Here is a 22,167-nt window from a genome sequence, read left to right as displayed (position 1 = left end):
AATTTGGCTGGGACCTAGATCTAAGTCCAGAGACCATGATATTTGTGATTTGGTGTAAATCCATTTAGTAGTTTTTGTGATATTAAATATCAAATATGTTTTTATATCTGGACTGTTGGGTTGAGCCCCTCAAACCCAATTTCTAAAAACAGAGTATTCTGATTGGCCCAGTAGTGTTTTTTCCCTTGGGCAATGTTGCTCCCGCAGCAGTCAGATGTTTTTGTGAGTGTGCACTCTGATTGGCTGACAGCAACATGAAGAAAAATGTTGCTGGCAGCCATTACAGGACTCGGGTACTTAGTCCACTGGCCTGCAATTTTCTAAAAAAAGAATATATAGGGGGCAGTGTAGGGATACCCTGCCTGCCTTGCCCTTGTTGTAAGGTTTAAAAATATTGGGTGAGAGGGCATGATTGGGGGCCCCCTCCCAGAGTTGATTTGGGACCCGGGGACCTAATTCCCCAGGAATAACTTTAAAAATAAGGTTAGGGGTCTCTATAAGTCCCGCTGACCTCATCCTCTGGGGCCGAATTGCATGTTAGATGGGAGGGGGTGGGGGGACAGGTACCCACCCCCTGAGCATTAAAAGCCACAGGGACACCATCTCCTGGGGTCAATTGTGGCAAAAAAGAGATGGGGTCACATGGCCCGCTTCCTGAGCCTTAAAAGTGTTATGGCATGGTAAAGGATGGCCGCTATACAGCCTTTTGTTTAATGTTCAAACATGCTGTACAGCAGCCACTCAGCTGTACAACATGGCAAAGAAAACCTCGACAAAGCCAAATAGCTCTACTATTTGGCTTTTCAATGTTTTTAAGCCATGTTTTATAGCTTCTTGGCTGCTGTGCCGCATGATTTTAAGTAAAACAAAAGTGTTATGGCATGACCAACATTGACTGCGTTGTAGCACTTATTTTTTTAATCACTTTTAGTCATGCTGCACAGAAGGTGGGCTGATGTATTGCATACATAGGATTCTTCCTCTGACAGGCTAACAGTAATATTCCACACAAACATTGTTTATAGTTGTCAGTGAGCACTTTGAATTCTTTGATCTCTGTAGAGGTGTCTCTTGCCAGAGCACCTGAGCAGCACGTGCAGAGGCAATACTGTTGCACAACCACAAGACACCAGGTCCTAAAGAGAAAACAAGCTTCATATCCTCAAAAAATGTATCCCAACAAACTCAGCCTGTCTAAAAACCTTGATCACTTAACAAAAGTGACTAGTAAATATAGGAACCCAATTCAGCTACACCTATGTGAGACCCAACCCTAGACTTGAAATCCAGCAATAGTGTGCAGGGTGGAAGTAAGCTGATTAGGATATCCTATAGGGGTTGCATCTTATAATGGGTCACATTAGTGCAATATTAATGTCAGAACCCATAGCATTCAGGCCCAGATCGGCCCAACAAAAAAGAGAAATAGTACCTCAATCACAGCGTGAGCAGCGGACAGACACTAATTAAGATACATCAATCTGTACTTGGTCCATGCTCCACCCAAAGAAAGGGAAGTGACGCAGGAAGTAAGGCCTCACAAACGCTGCAAGTTAGAAGGCAGTAAAAAAATGTGATAATGATGCCAATGAATGGTAAGTAATTGGTGGGCTAAAAGCACCTTTTTAGAGTTTTTTTGTTTGAGACTCAATAGATTGTCGGCAAGTGACCATGTATGTGAGTTGTCGGCAGGCATGACCTAAAAACTGATGCCCCTTCAGTGGACAACAGACTTCATTTTCTTCACTCTGGATATATACTCTGGATATTAGGTATTTTTAATTTACTCAAGGAGAGTTATGATTGCTTACCGTTTCTGTCCAGAATAATAGACATCCCATCTTCCGTCAGTACATGGTCCCTTGTGAAAAAGCGCGATGAAACAGCAAGCCTTATTAAAAATGGTATCCCCATACTAAACCAGTCCAATGCTTGCACATTCTATCCTGCTCTCATTTCCTACTTCCCTTGCTGTTAGGGATATTTTTTTCTGCTCCGTTATCTAATGACCGGATATTTACACTATGCTCATTCAGAGATATTTAAAACCACGTGGATAGCGAGCACACAAAACATTTGGTTATTGAGACCTTGCTAAGCCTTCTATTGTTATTTGAGGGCAGGCTTGTATTAAGCTTACTTTTAATGGCACTATTATGCTATTTTCCCCAATTTCTGATCTGGACAATCTATGACCATTCTTCTGAGCAAGCTCTGACGCAGCAGACTTCTCATGCTTACACTTTCAATCGTGCTCTTGCGTCCTACTTCTGTTGCTGATAACAATCGATTCAATATCATTGGAAACACAACTTCTTTTTCCGGGCTCTCCATAGACACCTAGCTATAGGTGTTCAGAGATGCTTATATTTCAGTTCTCATTAAATGCATTTGATATCTTATTGTCTGTGCTTCTCCATTGCACCTTGGATATGCGTTTTCCGCTACTGAAGCAGAATACCAGAGACAGCATTTATGACAGCCGCTTCATCTTCAGCCTCTCAAATCTGAAGAAATGTGTAACCCATCTGTCAAGGCAGTTATCTGTATTTTTGTTTCCCAAAATATAGACGCTGCATTACTTTCGTCAGTCAAAGAGAGTCAATGAATGTTTGAACACACTTCTGCTCGGGTAGCAAATTGCCAAGCCCTCTTCTGCTTCAGAGATGACAAGTTCAAGGCTACACACATACATTCGCCAATCAATCTAGCGACTCATCCATGCACCAATTCACTCTTCCATCCCCTATGCAATCACTCATGTATCCAGCTCTCAAATTCATCTGCTTTCACAATACAAACGTCAAAACGTTTGCCAATACTTTTTACATGTGTACATTCCCACAACTATTTTAAAAAGACAGACAGGCAGATAAAATAATGCCCTGCCACATTCATTAACAGCCATATTGCATTTTTACGATAGAAGTAGTGGTAAAGCGTTTACCTCAATATTCAAAGTACTCCCCAGTTGTACTATTCTGTCAAAATGGGAAGTTTCATTGAACTACGTTCATGGAATTTTGTGGCATATTATTCAATATTGATAGACCTCGGGCCAATTCAAACATTTATCTCCAGATTGACGTCCTTTATAGCAGCATGAGAGGTAAAGGGAGAAAACTATCACTTGTTAACATCTCGATACAATGTAACCAGTGTGGTCACACAGTAATCTACTCGAAAACTTAATCTGAGTTTAGTAGGATTTAATTATAAATTTAGGAACAAGTCAATATAGACCAATCTCAACATGATCATTTAGAAATACAGAAAGACCAAAGTAAGTCAAAATCTCTTGAAGAAATGTACCCTATATAATACAAAGCAGACAACTAACTCTATGATGATGATACAGATGATCAGGAAAAATAATTGAATATTAAATTGTATCAGATGTTTTTCCAAAGTAAGCATGAGTCTCCATCCATTACATTAAAAGGTGCAACCTTAAGCTAAGAAACATTTGGTAACGGTGAAATCAGAAAAGTTCCAGCTGTTGGAGCCTTCAGTAGAAGGCACTCCAACAATGAGTCAGGTAGCATAAAGCCACGCAAGCAGAAGCATAGATCTGCTCTCCGTGAAATTCTAAGATGACTCCTCTGTCCCACACTACGTTCAGCATAACATTTCTATTTCATTCAGGGTAGATAACCCCACGTTACCCTTGTTAGTGAATGTCCATGGATCTGGCACAACTGGATACTTCCACCACCTTTCTCACATCGATAAGTTGCAACTTCGTTAGTCCTTGGTCATTCCTCTCCTCTCTCATGAGAACTCGCCTTGCATATTACCGCACCCCTCCCTGACAATTTCGTCTTCTCATAACTTGCTGTCCAATGAATAAACAAATGTCTTCTATGCTAACTAATGAGATCTTATCTGTACCAGCAGGGGAAACAAAATACAAGAAAATGCATTCTGCATTGAAGTTTAAATACGAATTACATGTTAGATTTTCACATGAGCATGAACTATACTGTTTCTCGAGGCCCACTCTAGTCAACATTAACAGTGCGCCAGGTTAAACAATATGTGCACATTTCTACACACACAATAAATGCAGCTTTATACATTAATAACTTGTAAACAAATATGAAGATGTCATTCTAAATGCGCCTGTATGAAAATAATTCTTGTTACACATATAAATGTTAAACATTTGTTTACACACTAACATTCTAATTAGTTGGCCTCAAAAATTGGGCACATTTTGTTAACTTCTCCTGTCACCTTAACATATGAATATTACATAGACCTCTATTATGCACATTCGATACACAAACTCTTCATTTGGAGTACTTTAAATATGCCATACTCCACTCTCCTTAGCAATATTAATCACACAGAATGAATTTGAGTGCTGACTACTCATGATTATGATACACTCATATGGTATCTCGAATGGGATCATGATTACATATTATTGGGAACTGGTATGACTTTCAGTGTACTACTACAGTATAGGATGTGCAATATGGAGATGTCTTAGGTGAGTTTGGGGGTGGAGTAATTTAGAGTGGAATGTTGTGGCATGTGGAGCTTGTCGAGAGTGCTGGATTATGTTTGCTTGTGTTTGACTATGATGTGAGGAGAAGTGTGAAAGCTATTAAATATGGAATGTTGTCTGGTGTATAGCAAAATGGTTAGTTTGGTAGAATGTATGGTACTAGGGTGTGTAGTGGGGTGGGCAGTTTGGTGGAGGGTGGAAAAGAGAGGAGGCACAGTATAGAGTATAAATTTAGAGGTCAGGTGCTTTGGCACCTATAACAAATATTTTTTTCTGGGCTAAATGCTAAGGAGGTCTATGAGGTAGACTAATATTTAGCTGATATTATTCAACCTATAAAAGTGCCCACTCCCTCAAATATTTTTTGTAGCATGCAGTGGTCTATAATTTTGTATATTGAAGTGAGAAGCAAAAGAGGCAGTACCTTGTGATCTTCAATGAGTTTGATGAGGAGAATTTATCTATTGGTGGCCTCTCTGGATTGATTTCTTCCTATGATATTAAGCCTTATGGACACCTAAAAGACTAAACTATTCTGCAATGTCATGTTAATATTATTTTGCTAAATTTGTTGGTGCATAGGGGATTTGATATTGGTCTGTAATTGGCTAGGACAAGAAACAGGTTTTCAATTGCCCGCTTCACGCTACAGAAAACTCTTCCCTAGATGTGGGGAGGTTGTCAAAAAGATTAGCACGGTAAGGGACAAGTATATTTCATAAATACATGAAGCTTGATGAGGTTTTATGAGTAAGTTAAAGACTTTCATATTGATGTTTTTCATATTTCATTTGTTTTTACGTGTTTGAAGGTATTTGGATAATATTCTGTGAACATCTGTAATATAAGGAGAGAAGCCTGGTTGATATGTTATTGTCTCATATATTATGTTTGTTTAGAAGAAAGGCAATCATTTATGGCAATATTGTGTGTTTTGTGTTGGGGGTGCCTTCCAAATTTTACAGATTTGTTCTTCGCCAAAACATTTAACATTGACCATGTGTGTTTAGTTGTTTCATTCACACAATTAACTATTTTTGACCTTGTAAAAACTCTGTAGTAAACTGGTATGTGACATATGCATTGTGTCTTATGTGCCACGCTGAAGGATTGCTGCTGTTAGTGTTCTATGTTTTCACCCATCATTTTCAGAACTATAAGCCTGACATACACAATGTATTTGTTTTTTTTTGCACTTCTTTGGGTATTTTTATATTCATGTGGTGATATAGCCCAATGTCTTGGTAATATCCCAGAACAGGGACCCTTCTCTTAATTTACTGCAATGGAACCAGTTGCTGGTTGTGGGTACACTGAGCAGCTGTCATGTGTAGGAGTTGGAAAGTTATTGAGGAGGGCTCCAACTTCTACTGTGGCAGTATTGCTAAGTCAAATGATGTGACAGTGTTTGTGGGGATTAGGGCCTTATTTAGAGTTTGTTGGATGTGGGAAAGCTGTTAAAAAGCGATAGATGTCCCCATCATTCTATTTGGAGTACATAGGGACCCCATACACTCTATGTAGGGCAGAAGGGAAATCCACCACCTTTTGTGCCAGAATCTGCCAGATTCTAAATAAAGCTCTATGTCTAATGTGTGACCTGATCGTGCAATGAGACTTTTCCAATTCGTTGCGACCTAAGTCTTTGTTATTTGCTTAAATAATGATTTGCCTATTCATTCAGAGAGTTCACACCTATAGACTGAAATATCATATAAGTTGCATCTTCGCGTCTACTAAATATATCTGGTATGTTGGAAAATGGAGGAATCCAGAGCTTTCAGTACGATCAAGAGTAACCACTCTGAACTAAAGGGACAGGGTTGTAGGAGTAGAGTGTCTATGCAGTATAGATAATTACATGCATTTAAGGGGTGTGGTATTAGATTTGAAATCCAAACTGGTCAATACATTGATACACAGTGGCACTATGCAAGCAACCTGCGACCAAACAACCAAAATATGGTCTGCTTTTTGGGTGTGGTATGACTTGTTTTCAGAAAACAGAAGAGATTGTAAATGGTTTGCTGTGCATTTTGATAGAAGCATAATTTGATCGTTCAACCCAAAATACATAACTTTCAAAGTTACAATATGAAACAGAAGAGAATCGGACATAATTTCAATTAATACATTGCAAGATTTTGCTTTGCCATTATTTTGCACCCCGAGTAAAATTACATGTATGAACAATTACTAGAATGGTTAGGAGGCAGGTACCCACGTAATAGAAGTAATTGAAATATTTATATATTCTTGGTAGATGTCAGAAGGGAGCTTGAACAGATAGTGCTATCTGGATGATAATATAATGCGTTTGTTAGTCAAATAGGAATTTAAAGTAGATAGTGCCAATAAACTTTGCAGGGCCATCGAACAAAGTGAAATCCTGCACCGGTATGGAGTGACACACTGCTACTGGTAAGTTAATTGCATTAATATAATATTCTGTGTTGCACTAGGTCAATAGCTCTGCAGCATTGTATCTTAGGGCCTGATATAGATCTTGGCGGACGGGTTACTCCGTCACAACAGTGACAGATATCTCCTCCGCCGAAATACAAATCCCCTAGGATATAATTGGATTTTTATCTGCTGCGGTCCGTGCAGGTAACAGCGGTGGGGCCACATTGGGAGGGGGGGTCCGATGGACTATGGCAAGGGAAAATTAAACATTTATTTAATTTTCCCTCAGCATCGTCCCTCGAAATCCCCCCCCACCCGGCCCCGCCGGAGTTACCTGCACAGATCACGACTGATTATTATATTTTGGTAGACAGGACATCCATCACCGTTGTGACGGACTGACCTGCCTGCCAAGATCTAAATCAGGCTCTTAATGAGTACTTGGTACAGAATGAGTACTCTGTGGGTGACCAAACAGGGAATAGGCCCTCCTTATGGTTAATGGCTAGCTGCAGGTTGGCACAGTCAGACCTACCATGGGTGTGCATGTGGACACATCATTTGTGACCTTAAGTGAATATTACAACCATGAGCTCCTGTTCTCAGTGCCAGGCCAACATTTTATTGTGGCAGGGGTTCTGTTTTAGACTGAAGGCATTGAAAACCTCCCAGCAGGCAGTGACAGCAAGTTAGGCTAAACCCAAATACCAAATCATGAACTTTAGAGTAGGGAGCAACATTTAGCAAAGACTAGGAGTGTAGTTTAGCTATATGATTCGAAGACTAGGGAAGCCCAGTCACTCCATTTGAAAGTAGAGTTCTATCTTCAACCGTAGTCCAATTAGCTTAGCATCCTTATGAGTTTGTGAAACTAGTACCTATTTTATTGGGTAATTACTATTGTCCCAAACTAAAGAGCTTAGACACCTTCAGGAAGTAACAAGAACTATACAAATAAAAGGCAATACACTGAAATAAAAATAGACAGTGACAACAGAAACAATAGTAATTTAACAGGCAGTGGTCTGGACACACATTCATGTGTAGTTTAAAGGTTATTAGCAATAATGTACTTGATTCTCTTACCACCACCCTTTAAGAGAATACACAAGCGCCCCTGTGGGAGTGCCAATGGCATCTGCCTTTGCGTGGCTGAACCCTTTTTTTAATTAGAATAATGATGGACATACGCAAGCAGGGCTTTACATTTTTCAACCAAACTCCAAGTGAACATTTGCTATCTCCATATTTCATCAATATTGACTGTACTGACTTTTAAGGAAGTGCTTGAGGGCTCCCATTTTAGTTTTGCATTGGTAAAAAGTACCATGCCACAGGAGTCAAGCCAGCCTGGCTGATGAGGGGTGATGTCCCGAAACCGATCCCAGGATGCTTGTTTCCAGTCCAGGGAGGACCTAGTCTGGCCGTTCTGGCTGGGCTGTTCCCATGGGAAGCAGGGTCAAGATTGATTTGCATATGGCTGGGTCTGAACTGGAATTGCGATGGGGAGCAAAACAACTATGGAATTCAGGGCTTAATTTGAGCCGGGGCTTTCCGGTGCTAAGCACCGGCACTTAATTGGTTTCCGGTGCTCGGCACCGGCACCTAATTGTCAACACCATACATAGAACAGTCTAACACATAGTGGCGCTGCTCATCTATTTTAGAGATGAGCAGAACAACGGTTGTTTAGGAATACAATATACATTACAATTTGCTCATACCTGCCTCCCCAGCCATTCCTTTAGTTTTGGGGACCTGGAATAATCTGACTGTCGCATTTACATGCGAGAGAGATGATTAGTAGTTTTTTTGGCAGCGGTGACAAGGGCGATGGGGGGTGCAAGCTGCAGTGGCCTCCCGGGTAGAGCCCTGGCAGTTAATGTTTTACAAATTAAGCACTGGATGGATTTAGGCCCAGATCTCTGCCCTGGGAGAGAATGTTTGACATTGTGCATTCTGTCCATCATTTGTTCTTGTTGGATTGGTAAAGAAGTATAGCAATGTAAAAAATGAAAGTGTATGCACTGTAAAAGCAACTAACTGTCCTGAAAAGTTAACCCATTTATTTAATTACGTCCCGCCATGTTTATATTTGTATTCATATTCCTCTGCAGTGTGCACGTTTTCCCTGACTAAACACTTTTATGTGCCACTGAGAAGACCATGTCATGCAAAAACATGTTAGCAGCAAAATACATTGATTTCATGTTATGATGTGTTGCTTGTTCAGTCTTTATACAGAAATGCTGTGGAGCAGAACACATATTAAATCATTTTCCTTGTCTCCACTCTTTTGTGTTCAGGTACATCCGTTGTCGACACTTCTGGACATAAAGCACAGGGTTCATCAAGCTTGTAAGTAGACAAATGACTAGTTTTCCCAACAAAAAAAACACCTGCTCTGGATAAACATATACCTACTCATAAACCATCCGTAACTATTTGGTTGAAATAGGTCCCTATTGTTTAAAAGTAGCAGGGTCCACATTGTTTCTCAGTATCCCGCCACTAGCTCACCAAGGGGCATATTATCAAGGGCTGACGAGAATATTATCGCCGCTTTTGCGTCCGTTTTCGGGCAAAAAGCGGCGATAATATTATCGCTTTCTTTACAAGGACACGCTAACAGGTGTTTTCTTGTTTTAGCGCCCATTGTTAGCACGCCTCACATCGCATCATTAATGAGATGCAAAGGAGGCGTGCCTGACAATACTCCATGGGAAGATATCGCTAAACCAGCTTCGCGATATTTACAAGGACCCAAAATCCGGCGTAGCGATAATCTTACTCGTGCTAACGCGCCCTTAGCTCTGGATTTTAACATCTGTTAAAATTCAGACTAGGGTATACTTTACATGGGATGTGGATTATGTGGTTACGACCACATGCCCGTATCAGCAATGTTTTCGCTGTTTTTGAGTGACCATCGCTGGTTTTCCAGCGATGTTTGACCATTTTTGCGCTAACGCTGGAATATTTATCACCTAGGTTATACACGTTGTAAATAACGCGCTAACCAGGCGATAAATACCAGCGATAGACGGCCATAAATATGAAAACGCTAAGCACGCTTTACGATATTTTTCGCCGTCTGTTGCTAATATGCCCCTAAGTGCTGGTTTGCCCAATACCAATGCAGACTAGTCATTATTTTCCCACATGCCTCTTTGTTCTACTGTCCTACACTTCCTACCTCTTTATCTCACCCTTCCATGTTCTTTTCCACCCTGCTTTCTCCCTTTGTCACTGTTTTCCTATCTTTCTCTCCATCCGTTCCCCCATCACTTTCCCTTTTCTGCCTTTCTCTGTCTTGAGCTGAGTCAAAGTCTCATGATGTAAAATAACTTTAGGTCCCCAAACCTCATTGCTGATTCTCACCACATGCAACTAATTACAGGCAGAAAAGCCCCCCCCCCCCCAACTAATTTCACACTAGAAACATTTTTGAATCAGTTAGGTTAAATAAATAACGTTCTCTCCAAAAAATATATCATTTATGTTTCAACATTAACAATCATACCGGGTCATTAACGACCATACCCAGCAAGGAAACACAGTGGGCCCCATTTCGTGTCACAACAACTCTTCTTACACATAGCTTCACAAGTTTCGTTTTTTATTATAGGGTGAACCTATTACCCAAAGACAGGTTACTTTGGATTTTGTTTCATCTTTACATTCTGTTAACTTAAACGGAATTGGCTTCAACACATTTGAGTTGTGCTGCAGAAAGAAATATATATTTTCCACAGTTTTCTGGGAAAGTGGTAATGCTCGGGTACAACTGAAACAGTTCAAGTATCATTAATTAAGGATCTGAGAAAAATGTCATATAAAATTCATACTGTGCAGGCCCACGCTGATTTAATCTTCCAGAATTGAAACCCTCTTCAGTTTAAGTCACCTATGCTTAGAAATCCACTGTAAGATAGAAACCCATGACCCTCTTGGAGCGACGACGTAATTTGAGCACCGTTCATAACACCCTTTATTTTCTCCAGTTCTAAAACGATATCAAATATTTTGTGTATCAGAGACATGGTCCCAGATTTACAAAGGTTTTGCGCTGGTGCAAAGTGTTGCAGAGAGGTGCATGATATTTACTATTCACCATGAATGAAGTTTTGTGCTGGAAAAGTGCCTCTTTCTTAACACAAAAACACCTTGCCTTTCTTTGTGTTGCATTGTGCCAAGTGGATCCACACAAACACCCATATGTATTATTGGAATGCCAGACTTAGGGCCACATGCATCAAGCAATTCTGCATTCGCAAATAGTTAAAATTGATAATTTTGTCCATTTGCGAATTCAAGGCAGCCTTTCAAGATGTGTGAAAGGCTGTGTAGTCGCAATTTTAGGTAATTGGAAAAAATAGCAATTACCTAAAATTATGACTATAAACAGGGAATCACAATATGCGATTCCTTTAGCACAGTGGTTCCCAAACTTTTGACTCCTGAGGACCCCCACTGACTCACCACTGGAAGCTGGGGACCCCAGCAATTTGTATGATTTAAATTTCAAACATTAAAAGAGCAATAAAAAAAAAAAACACAAATGTGCACACAAAAACAAAAACTCTAATTACTAAGGATTTTAGTATTTTATATTAAAAGAGTTTGCAAAAAACTGGAAAATTTAATGGGAAGGTTGGTGCTGCATCTCTGTGATTAACTTTTGCATAGTTAGTTTTATTTCACAGTACAAGGCTCCTGCCAGGGCCAGAGTGGGAACCCAAAGCAGCCCTGGCAAATGTTTTCAGACCAGTCCCCATACAGTGCACACCAAGTGGCCTCTTCCCCCAATAAAAGTTGGGAATCAATGGTGCATTCTACAACACATTTATCATTATATATTGAATTGTATTAGCTTTTAAAGATTAGTAAATGATGACCTTAATATGCACCAGGATACAACAGTCTTTGATGGGGTTCTTCAATGATTCCTTTACCACCCTCAACAGCGCCTCTCATCTCTCCATAGCACATCTGTCACATTTATTCCATTTGTTTTATAGCATCTCTCATACCATTGTAGGATGTCAGAGCACTTCACATCACACACATGTAGAGACAATGAATCATACTTGTAAATCAGTGTAGAGAAAATGTTACATAAGGCAAAGGGGACTACAAGGTGTAGGATTCACGTGTCATTCATACTGGTAGGCATTTTTAAAAAGTGCCTGGTCTGGAGAAGCACAAACTCCAGATTCAGAACATAACACAGTGGTTAGCATTGACTTTAACAATAAAAATGTATTTCCACGCAAATAAACCCCTTTAGCAGCATCAGGATAATGAAAGACTGGGAAAAACATAAGTTACTATCTGGTACCATGCAGTGTATAAGCAGCTCTTTGATGACAGTTTATTGGTCACTGTGGTAGATTATGATGGTCTCTTATGAGCAATAAATCAAAATGGAGAGGGGGGGACAAGGAGCTGTTTAGAGAAAGGTCCTGAACCAATGCTCCCAAAATCAGTACTTTAAATCACAATGGATGGTTTCAGTTCCTATAGGTGGAGGGGGATACAGCCAATAATTATGTGCTGTAACAAGAAGAGGGGTAGTCTCCTGGGATAGGTGAGTGTGCAAAGAAAGAGGAAGGTACTCCTTAGTTTGGTACGTAGTGCCCTCACACACCCTTTCGAGTGTATAGCATCATCATCGGGCAAGGTTGCTCCTCGTGGGGGTGGCGCTGCAGTCCCTCACGGGCCCCTAGGGGCTCTCTAGCGGAGATCTTTTAGGAGTTGCCACAGTGGTGAGTGCGGGTATGTGGGAAGGAAGTGTTAGTGAGTGTGAGTTAAAATGGGTCAGGAGGCCCTGACAACTTTATTCGTAGGACCCCTGATCCAAAATAAAAGTCCACGGGGATGGAGATGCACGTTTGTGCCGTTACGAGAGGGGAAACAAGACCAAATAAGTTCCCACTTCTCTCAACCCGTGTAGTGTGTGATAAAGTGCAGTTTTTAAAAGGGGGTCGACATGTTTCGCGCTACAGATTGGTCCCTAAAGGATCCTAAAGCGCTTCATCAGGACCAGGTGGAGAAAAGAAACCGGGAATCAGGAAAAAACACCCTGTATTCCTTAGATAAACCTAGTTAAGGTATATGACAATAATAGTCTCAGGACCCGTTTTTATACTAATGTCCTTGTTCACAGCCTAAAAAAGGAGACAAAAGGAGGGGGGGGGGAAAGAAGATAAAGCACAGATATTTAGAGCCCAGTGACATATTAATTACATATGTTCCTGTAGAAAGCAAGCTCAAAGTCACAAGTGCACAGACTCTGCCCAAGTGCCAGATGCATGAAACTAGTGAAGCGTCAGTGCGTCTTCAATGAAACATGCATTGTAAAAAAGAAGAAAATACTGTGGGGTGCCTTCTACCTAGGTAACGGAAAGCGGCAGTGTCCTAAGTGTACAGCTGTGGCGGAGATACACAGGGTGAACTGCGCTGCATCGGAGTCATAGACTGGTGCCGAATGGTGATGGTATGATGCATGGGTGATAGACATCTACCACCTGGTGCCATATCATGATAAGCGGTGGCCACCGGTCTAGTGATTTTAAGTGAAGAAAGGGAGTGACGCTGGTCATAATCTAGACCCCATTTGGAGTCGGTATGGACGAGGCATGCCTGGAGAACAGGAACTAGCATAGGTACAATTTAAAATCAAAGGTACTAGTGTGGAGTCAGGAAACGATATTTCACAATACCCAGAGTGAAGTATGACGGTTATACATATACAGTGGTAATAACATACTCAAAAACAAAAAAAAAAACAAAAAAAACGCATACCCTCCCAAGGTCGGAGAAGGGCTCCGTCGGATGTACCACGGCGTGAGGCTAAGAACAACAGACAAGAAAAGGGGGACCAAATTACAGCAGGGGAACCCAGCGGTATTGCCAGGAACCAACACAGCATCCTAAGTACAGAGGAAGAGTTACTTACTCACGATACAGCCTCACGGAACCGGAAACCTACCCGTCCAGCGGTACTGCCGGTAGCATTCTTAGCCGGGAAGCGGATCTCCCTAAATACGGAATTCAGCGCGGTGGAAGGCTGTGGCGGTGGCGTCATCACGTAGCGTGAGGGGAGCTCGTCAGTTTCTGTCCGAAACGGGGCGGCCATGTTGGACTGGGAATAACGAGTGTTGAAGTAACATCGTATGACCCGATAATAGTACTCAGTCTGGTCCAATTAAAATAAAGCCCAGGTGGGTTTGCTAAAACCAAAACACTTAGTGACTATGTACCCTGTTTTATAGGGAATCAGTGTAGCGTGAGGGGCGGACCTATGTAGGGGTTAAGAATAGGGAAACACCCCATGTTCCGGATCTGAGTACGATGCTGGAAAGTGTTTTAGAGATAAGGGGGCGGCCATATTGGAGCGGTAAAGGGAAGATACAAGCCTAATGGTCACCTGTGTATACTGCATATGGTTAAATGCCAATGCAAGTGGTACCTAGACCCAAATGAGTGTATTACCCACTGTAAGAGATCGGTCAGAGATGACAATTGGGTCGGGACCAAACGGGGATCCAAAAGGGGGGGGGGGGGGGAAGTTGTTCAAGTTACGTGCCTGGGTATGGAATCGTCTTACTATGGAGGTAGTTGTCAGTGCAGACTGATATTACGTAATATTGCTGGACCCTGTTCCTTAAGTTCAATGATAGGACGTGAAGCACCTAAGATTGGCTAAGTGTGACAACAGGATGATCCATATGTTAGAAAAGGATCGGGATCCATCAGGAGGTGTGCTGGTGTACTACCTGATTTTGTCTGAAAGGCTAGGTGATGGGCATATTTTACAAATGACTGTGGTTGATAGTATGATTCATAGTCTCAAGAGAATATTACAATGAGATGTGTGTGTTTTTGTAAGGTTCTTAATACATCTATCCAGAGTGTCAGGGTTTAATGTGATAGGTCTACCCAGGGTATATCTTCGTTCAGTCCATTTTTGTTGCTCCTGAGTTTGAACACCCATCGTTGTTCTTGTCTGAATAATGTGGTGGCTGACCACTGGGAGTTGGATTCGATGATAGTCCAATGCAAACTTTCTGGAGGATGGTTCTTTTCCAGAAAGTGACTTTGTAATCTTGTGGCTGTGCGTTTGCGACGGATGGTACTCTTATGCTCCCCTATTCGGACCTTCACTGGTCTGGTGGTCATGCCAATGTACTGAAAGCCACAGGGACAGGTGATTAAGTACACGCAGTTCTTAGTGTTGCAGTTCGTGTGCCGTATCTGTTTCCAGAACCTTGGGAGTCCCAAGTCTAGTTCCTTGGTGGTGCTTGTCTGGGGGCATGCTGCACATGAGCCACATGGATAATGTCCAACCACTGGAGGTAAATTCCATAGTGTGGGTTGTATCTGAATAGTTTTCTTAGGACGTGTGTGCACGAGCATGTCCCTAAGATTCTGGGTTCTTTTGAAAGAAAAGAGTGGTTTTGGACCTGGTTGGAACTGTCCGGTTTCCAGGATCTTCCAATTCTTCTTGATTATTTTCTGAATCTTGTTGGAGTTAGGTGTGTAAGATGTGACACACGTCAGAACATCTGTGGTGGGTTTATCTTTTATTTCAAGTAGTGCTCCTCTATGATTGTTCCTAGCTCGTTTTCGGGCTTGTTTCACGATTTTCTTAGGATACTCTCTTTGAATCAGGTTCTTAGTTAGGGTGTCCGCCTCTTTTTCATATTCTGTGATGGTATTACAGTTGCGTCGTAATCGTAGGAACTGGCCCACCGGTAAGTTGTTTCTTAAAGATTTAGGATGGTGGCTTTGGAACAGGAGGAGACTGTTCTTGTCAGTCGGTTTTTTGTAGTTAGTGGTCATAAGAGACCCGTCTTTCAAAGATATGAGAAGGTCTTCGCCATAATAGAATGTTGTTGTTGTAAGGATTGGTGTCTATGAGGATGTGTTCTTCTTCAAAGTCCGCCATCATGATATGGCACCAGGTGGTAGATGTCTATCACCCATGCATCATACCATCACCATTCGGCACCAGTCTATGACTCCGATGCAGCGCAGTTCACCCTGTGTATCTCCGCCACAGCTGTACACTTAGGACACTGCCGCTTTCCGTTACCTAGGTAGAAGGCACCCCACAGTATTTTCTTCTTTTTTACAATGCATGTTTCATCGAAGACGCACTGACGCTTCACTAGTTTCATGCATCTGGCACTTTGAGCTTGCTTTCTACAGGAACATATGTAATTAATATGTCACTGGGCTCTAAATATCTGTGCTTTATCTTCTTTCCCCCCCCCCCTCCTTTTGTCTCCTTTTTTAGGCTGTGAACAAGGACATTAGTATAAAAACGGGTCCTGAGACTATTATTGTCATATACCTTAACTAGGTTTATCTAAGGAATACAGGGTGTTTTTTCCTGATTCCCGGTTTCTTTTCTCCACCTGGTCCTGATGAAGCGCTTTAGGATCCTTTAGGGACCAATCTGTAGCGCGAAACATGTCGACCCCCTTTTAAAAACTGCACTTTATCACACACTACACGGGTTGAGAGAAGTGGGAACTTATTTGGTCTTGTTTCCCCTCTCGTAACGGCACAAACGTGCATCTCCATCCCCGTGGACTTTTATTTTGGATCAGGGGTCCTACGAATAAAGTTGTCAGGGCCTCCTGACCCATTTTAACTCACACTCACTAACACTTCCTTCCCACATACCCGCACTCACCACTGTGGCAACTCCTAAAAGATCTCCGCTAGAGAGCCCCTAGGGGCCCGTGAGGGACTGCAGCGCCACCCCCACGAGGAGCAACCTTGCCTGATGATGATGCTATACACTCGAAAGGGTGTGTGAGGGCACTACGTACCAAACTAAGGAGTACCTTCCTCTTTCTTTGCACACTCACCTATCCCAGGAGACTACCCCTCTTCTTGTTACAGCACATAATTATTGGCTGTATCCCCCTCCACCTATAGGAACTGAAACCATCCATTGTGATTTAAAGTACTGATTTTGGGAGCATTGGTTCAGGACCTTTCTCTAAACAGCTCCTTGTCCCCCCCTCTCCATTTTGATTTACAATTAGTACGGCTGTCGGCCGTGGGACAACCCCCTATTTTCTTACTTTTGCACACATATTCCCTCCCCTTCTACCTGTGGTCTATTTTGACGGTCGAGACTGACATCTTACATCTTTGGGACACGATGGATAACCCAGGCCTTAGCTTTGATGACGAGATGGTAGCTGAGATCCTAAGAGCACCATCACTCCTAGCAGAAGATGGTAGTGCACCTTCGGGCAGTGGCAATGATGACTGGAGGTCGCTTCAAAATCTGCGCAAACTCCAGATTAAAACAGCCTTACATGGAACGATCATGACGGAATATCTCAGAGCAAATATCGCCCCCAATGGCCTTTTGATAACTTTGGCCCCAAGGATATTCCTGGAAGATCTGACATTCCGGCGTGAATGGTCAAGAATATCCTGGAAGTGTACACGTGACTGGCTGATATTGATCATCAATACAGCAAAGCGCTTGTCTGACGAATTACTTGTCCAGATCAACCTGTCTGAGAATAGACTGAAGACAGGCATTTCTATTACAGCATTCAAATCGAAACTCTCCGAGATAAATCTGGAAATGAATGAACATAAAGAATATCTCACGAAACAAAAAATCAATCAGTTACAAAAGGATGTCAAGAGGTTTGACAAAGAAAAGATCTACCCATATACAAAAGACGACTATGTCTTTCCAAATATGGACACCTCAACAGAAGACACGAGCAGCAATTATTCAGGCAGCTCTGGCTCTTCGAGCAATGAATCCAACTATGACAATAGAAATCAGAAACCAAGAGGAGGATACAGACACCAGCCTCCACCACCACCACTGTTTCATGGCTTCCCTGCACATCCGTTCTCTACACCAATGTATCAAGGACCATGGATGGGTCCCCAACCCGCATGGAACGGCCCCATGGGACCAAACCCGATACATAGCTACCAGCAATACCAGAACCCTCCCCCCCCCTTTTTTCAACAGAGGGAGGGGCAGAGGCAGAGGCAAAAGAAGAGGAGGCAACAAGTCCGTCCATTGGCAGGACCCGGAACCAATGGTCTTACGAAGCAAGACAACAAGACCCTAGTGGTGAACTTATCCTCGAGACCCATCACTGACGGTGAAAGTAGCCTTCTGGAAAAAGGCTTAGGATTTGTACCAACACCTAAGGAAGACGACTTTATCTTACATCAAGAACTCCACCAATTCTTTCGTAAGGTGCGCCTAAAAGCATTTTTTCAAGACAAACCAGAGACTACACCTGTCGGCTCAGGTCTCAAGAATAAATCCAGATTTACCCCCACCGCAGCAATGACCTTGCATGAGGTACTGACTTTTGAACAGGCTGTTTTGAAAGAGGTAGAGAATATAACCACTACCCGCCCCTTCAACAATCTTTCCAAAGAAGAAAGACTTCTTCTAAAAAATCTGACAGAGGACAAGACCATCGTTCTGAAGCCAGCGGACAAAGGAGGTGCCATAGTCATTCAGGATAAGGTCACCTATGATGAGGAATGCCTACGACAACTTTCCAACACTAGGTACTACGAACCAATTGAAGAAGACCCGACCACACGTCTCTCCACCAAGATACAGCACTTGACTGTGGAAGCGGAGGCAGAAGGTTGGATAACAAAGGATGAGGCTTCATTCCTTATGAACAAGTACCCCCGTACTCCGTACTTCTATTGCCTACCAAAAATTCACAAGGGGATCACCCCCCCACCTGGAAGGCCCATTGTCTCTGGGATCGATTCACTGTTAGAACCACTTAGCAAATTCTGCGATGTATTCTTACGCCCTTTGGTAACTAAGACCTCTACCTACTTGAGAGACACAACAGAAGTTCTGAACCTTATTGAACAATTTGAAACACCAGAATCGATTACCCTCTTAGTCACCTTAGACGTTGAGGCTTTATATACGAACATTCCCCAAGATGCGACACTCACAGTCTTGGACAAGGTGCTCCGTAACGTGAACCCATGGCCATCCGAAACACCTGTCACTTTCATCTGTGACTGCGCTACCATAGCATTGAAAGAGAATTACTTTGCTTTTGAAGAACAACTTTACCATCAGGTCCAGGGGACCAGCATGGGGAGCACCTTTGCGCCGAGTCTGGCCTGTTTGTACATGGCGGACTTTGAAGAAGAACACATCCTCACAGACACCAATCCTTACAACAACAACATTCTATTATGGCGAAGGTACATCGACGACATCATCATCTTCTGGAAAGGGGACGAAGAGTTGTGTCGCACTTTTTTCACATGGATTAACACTGTTAACCCATTCCTAAATTTTGTTGGCACTATGTCACCGGAGTCCATTCCTTTCTTAGACCTTCTCATATCTTTGAAAGACGGGTCTCTTATGACCACTAACTACAAAAAACCGACTGACAGGAACAGTCTCCTCCTGTTCCAAAGCCACCATCCTAAATCTTTAAGAAACAACTTACCGGTGGGCCAGTTCCTACGATTACGACGCAACTGTAATACCATCACAGAATATGAAAAAGAGGCGGACACCCTAACTAAGAACCTGATTCAAAGAGAGTATCCTAAGAAAATCGTGAAACAAGCCCGAAAACGAGCTAGGAACAATCATAGAGGAGCACTACTTGAAATAAAAGATAAACCCACCACAGATGTTCTGACGTGTGTCACATCTTACACACCTAACTCCAACAAGATTCAGAAAATAATCAAGAAGAATTGGAAGATCCTGGAAACCGGACAGTTCCAACCAGGTCCAAAACCACTCTTTTCTTTCAAAAGAACCCAGAATCTTAGGGACATGCTCGTGCACACACGTCCTAAGAAAACTATTCAGATACAACCCACACTATGGAATTTACCTCCAGTGGTTGGACATTATCCATGTGGCTCATGTGCAGCATGCCCCCAGACAAGCACCACCAAGGAACTAGACTTGGGACTCCCAAGGTTCTGGAAACAGATACGGCACACGAACTGCAACACTAAGAACTGCGTGTACTTAATCACCTGTCCCTGTGGCTTTCAGTACATTGGCATGACCACCAGACCAGTGAAGGTCCGAATAGGGGAGCATAAGAGTACCATCCGTCGCAAACGCACAGCCACAAGATTGCAAAGTCACTTTCTGGAAAAGAACCATCCTCCAGAAAGTTTGCATTGGACTATCATCGAATCCAACTCCCAGTGGTCAGCCACCACATTATTCAGACAAGAACAACGATGGGTGTTCAAACTCAGGAGCAACAAAAATGGACTGAACGAAGATATACCCTGGGTAGACCTATCACATTAAACCCTGACACTCTGGATAGATGTATTAAGAACCTTACAAAAACACACACATCTCATTGTAATATTCTCTTGAGACTATGAATCATACTATCAACCACAGTCATTTGTAAAATATGCCCATCACCTAGCCTTTCAGACAAAATCAGGTAGTACACCAGCACACCTCCTGATGGATCCCGATCCTTTTCTAACATATGGATCATCCTGTTGTCACACTTAGCCAATCTTAGGTGCTTCACGTCCTATCATTGAACTTAAGGAACAGGGTCCAGCAATATTACGTAATATCAGTCTGCACTGACAACTACCTCCATAGTAAGACGATTCCATACCCAGGCACGTAACTTGAACAACTTCCCCCCCCCCCCTTTTGGATCCCCGTTTGGTCCCGACCCAATTGTCATCTCTGACTGATCTCTTACAGTGGGTAATACACTCATTTGGGTCTAGGTACCACTTGCATTGGCATTTAACCATATGCAGTATACACAGGTGACCATTAGGCTTGTATCTTCCCTTTACCGCTCCAATATGGCCGCCCCCTTATCTCTAAAACACTTTCCAGCATCGTACTCAGATCCGGAACATGGGGTGTTTCCCTATTCTTAACCCCTACATAGGTCCGCCCCTCACGCTACACTGATTCCCTATAAAACAGGGTACATAGTCACTAAGTGTTTTGGTTTTAGCAAACCCACCTGGGCTTTATTTTAATTGGACCAGACTGAGTACTATTATCGGGTCATACGATGTTACTTCAACACTCGTTATTCCCAGTCCAACATGGCCGCCCCGTTTCGGACAGAAACTGACGAGCTCCCCTCACGCTACGTGATGACGCCACCGCCACAGCCTTCCACCGCGCTGAATTCCGTATTTAGGGAGATCCGCTTCCCGGCTAAGAATGCTACCGGCAGTACCGCTGGACGGGTAGGTTTCCGGTTCCGTGAGGCTGTATCGTGAGTAAGTAACTCTTCCTCTGTACTTAGGATGCTGTGTTGGTTCCTGGCAATACCGCTGGGTTCCCCTGCTGTAATTTGGTCCCCCTTTTCTTGTCTGTTGTTCTTAGCCTCACGCCGTGGTACATCCGACGGAGCCCTTCTCCGACCTTGGGAGGGTATGCGTTTTTTTTTTGTTTTTTTTGTTTTTGAGTATGTTATTACGACTGTATATGTATAACCGTCATACTTCACTCTGGGTATTGTGAAATATCGTTTCCTGACTCCACACTAGTACCTTTGATTTTAAATTGTACCTATGCTAGTTCCTGTTCTCCAGGCATGCCTCGTCCATACCGACTCCAAATGGGGTCTAGATTATGACCAGCGTCACTCCCTTTCTTCACTTAAAATCACTAGACCGGTGGCCACCGCTTATCATGATATGGCACCAGGTGGTAGATGTCTATCACCCATGCATCATACCATCACCATTCGGCACCAGTCTATGACTCCGATGCAGCGCAGTTCACCCTGTGTATCTCCGCCACAGCTGTACACTTAGGACACTGCCGCTTTCCGTTACCTAGGTAGAAGGCACCCCACAGTATTTTCTTCTTTTTTACAATGCATGTTTCATCGAAGACGCACTGACGCTTCACTAGTTTCATGCATCTGGCACTTGGGCACAGTCTGTGCACTTGTGACTTTGAGCTTGCTTTCTACAGGAACATATGTAATTAATATGTCACTGGGCTCTAAATATCTGTGCTTTATCTTCTTCCCCCCCCCCCCTCCTTTTGTCTCCTTTTTTAGGCTGTGAACAAGGACATTAGTATAAAAACGGGTCCTGAGACTATTATTGTCATATACCTTAACTAGGTTTATCTAAGGAATACAGGGTGTTTTTTCCTGATTCCCGGTTTCTTTTCTCCACCTGGTCCTGATGAAGCGCTTTAGGATCCTTTAGGG

The 22,167-nt window shown here is 42.6% G+C and overlaps 1 protein-coding gene across 1 annotated transcript in view; it reads left to right on the top strand.

The window, feature by feature from the left end:
* Positions 1-22,167, top strand: part of TECRL (trans-2,3-enoyl-CoA reductase like) — a 659,246-nt gene that overhangs the window by 160,408 nt on the left and 476,671 nt on the right. The window contains exon 2 of the mRNA XM_085641139.1: positions 9,226-9,277. Within this exon, the coding sequence (XP_085497265.1) occupies positions 9,226-9,277 (52 nt within the window). The remainder of the gene's footprint in view (positions 1-9,225; positions 9,278-22,167) is intronic.

Source organism: Triturus cristatus, chromosome 2_2 (assembly GCF_964204655.1).
Source record: "Triturus cristatus chromosome 2_2, aTriCri1.1, whole genome shotgun sequence".
Lineage (NCBI taxonomy): Eukaryota > Metazoa > Chordata > Amphibia > Caudata > Salamandridae > Triturus > Triturus cristatus.
Note: the sequence above shows the minus strand (reverse complement) of the source record. Positions and strands in the feature narration are given on the sequence as shown.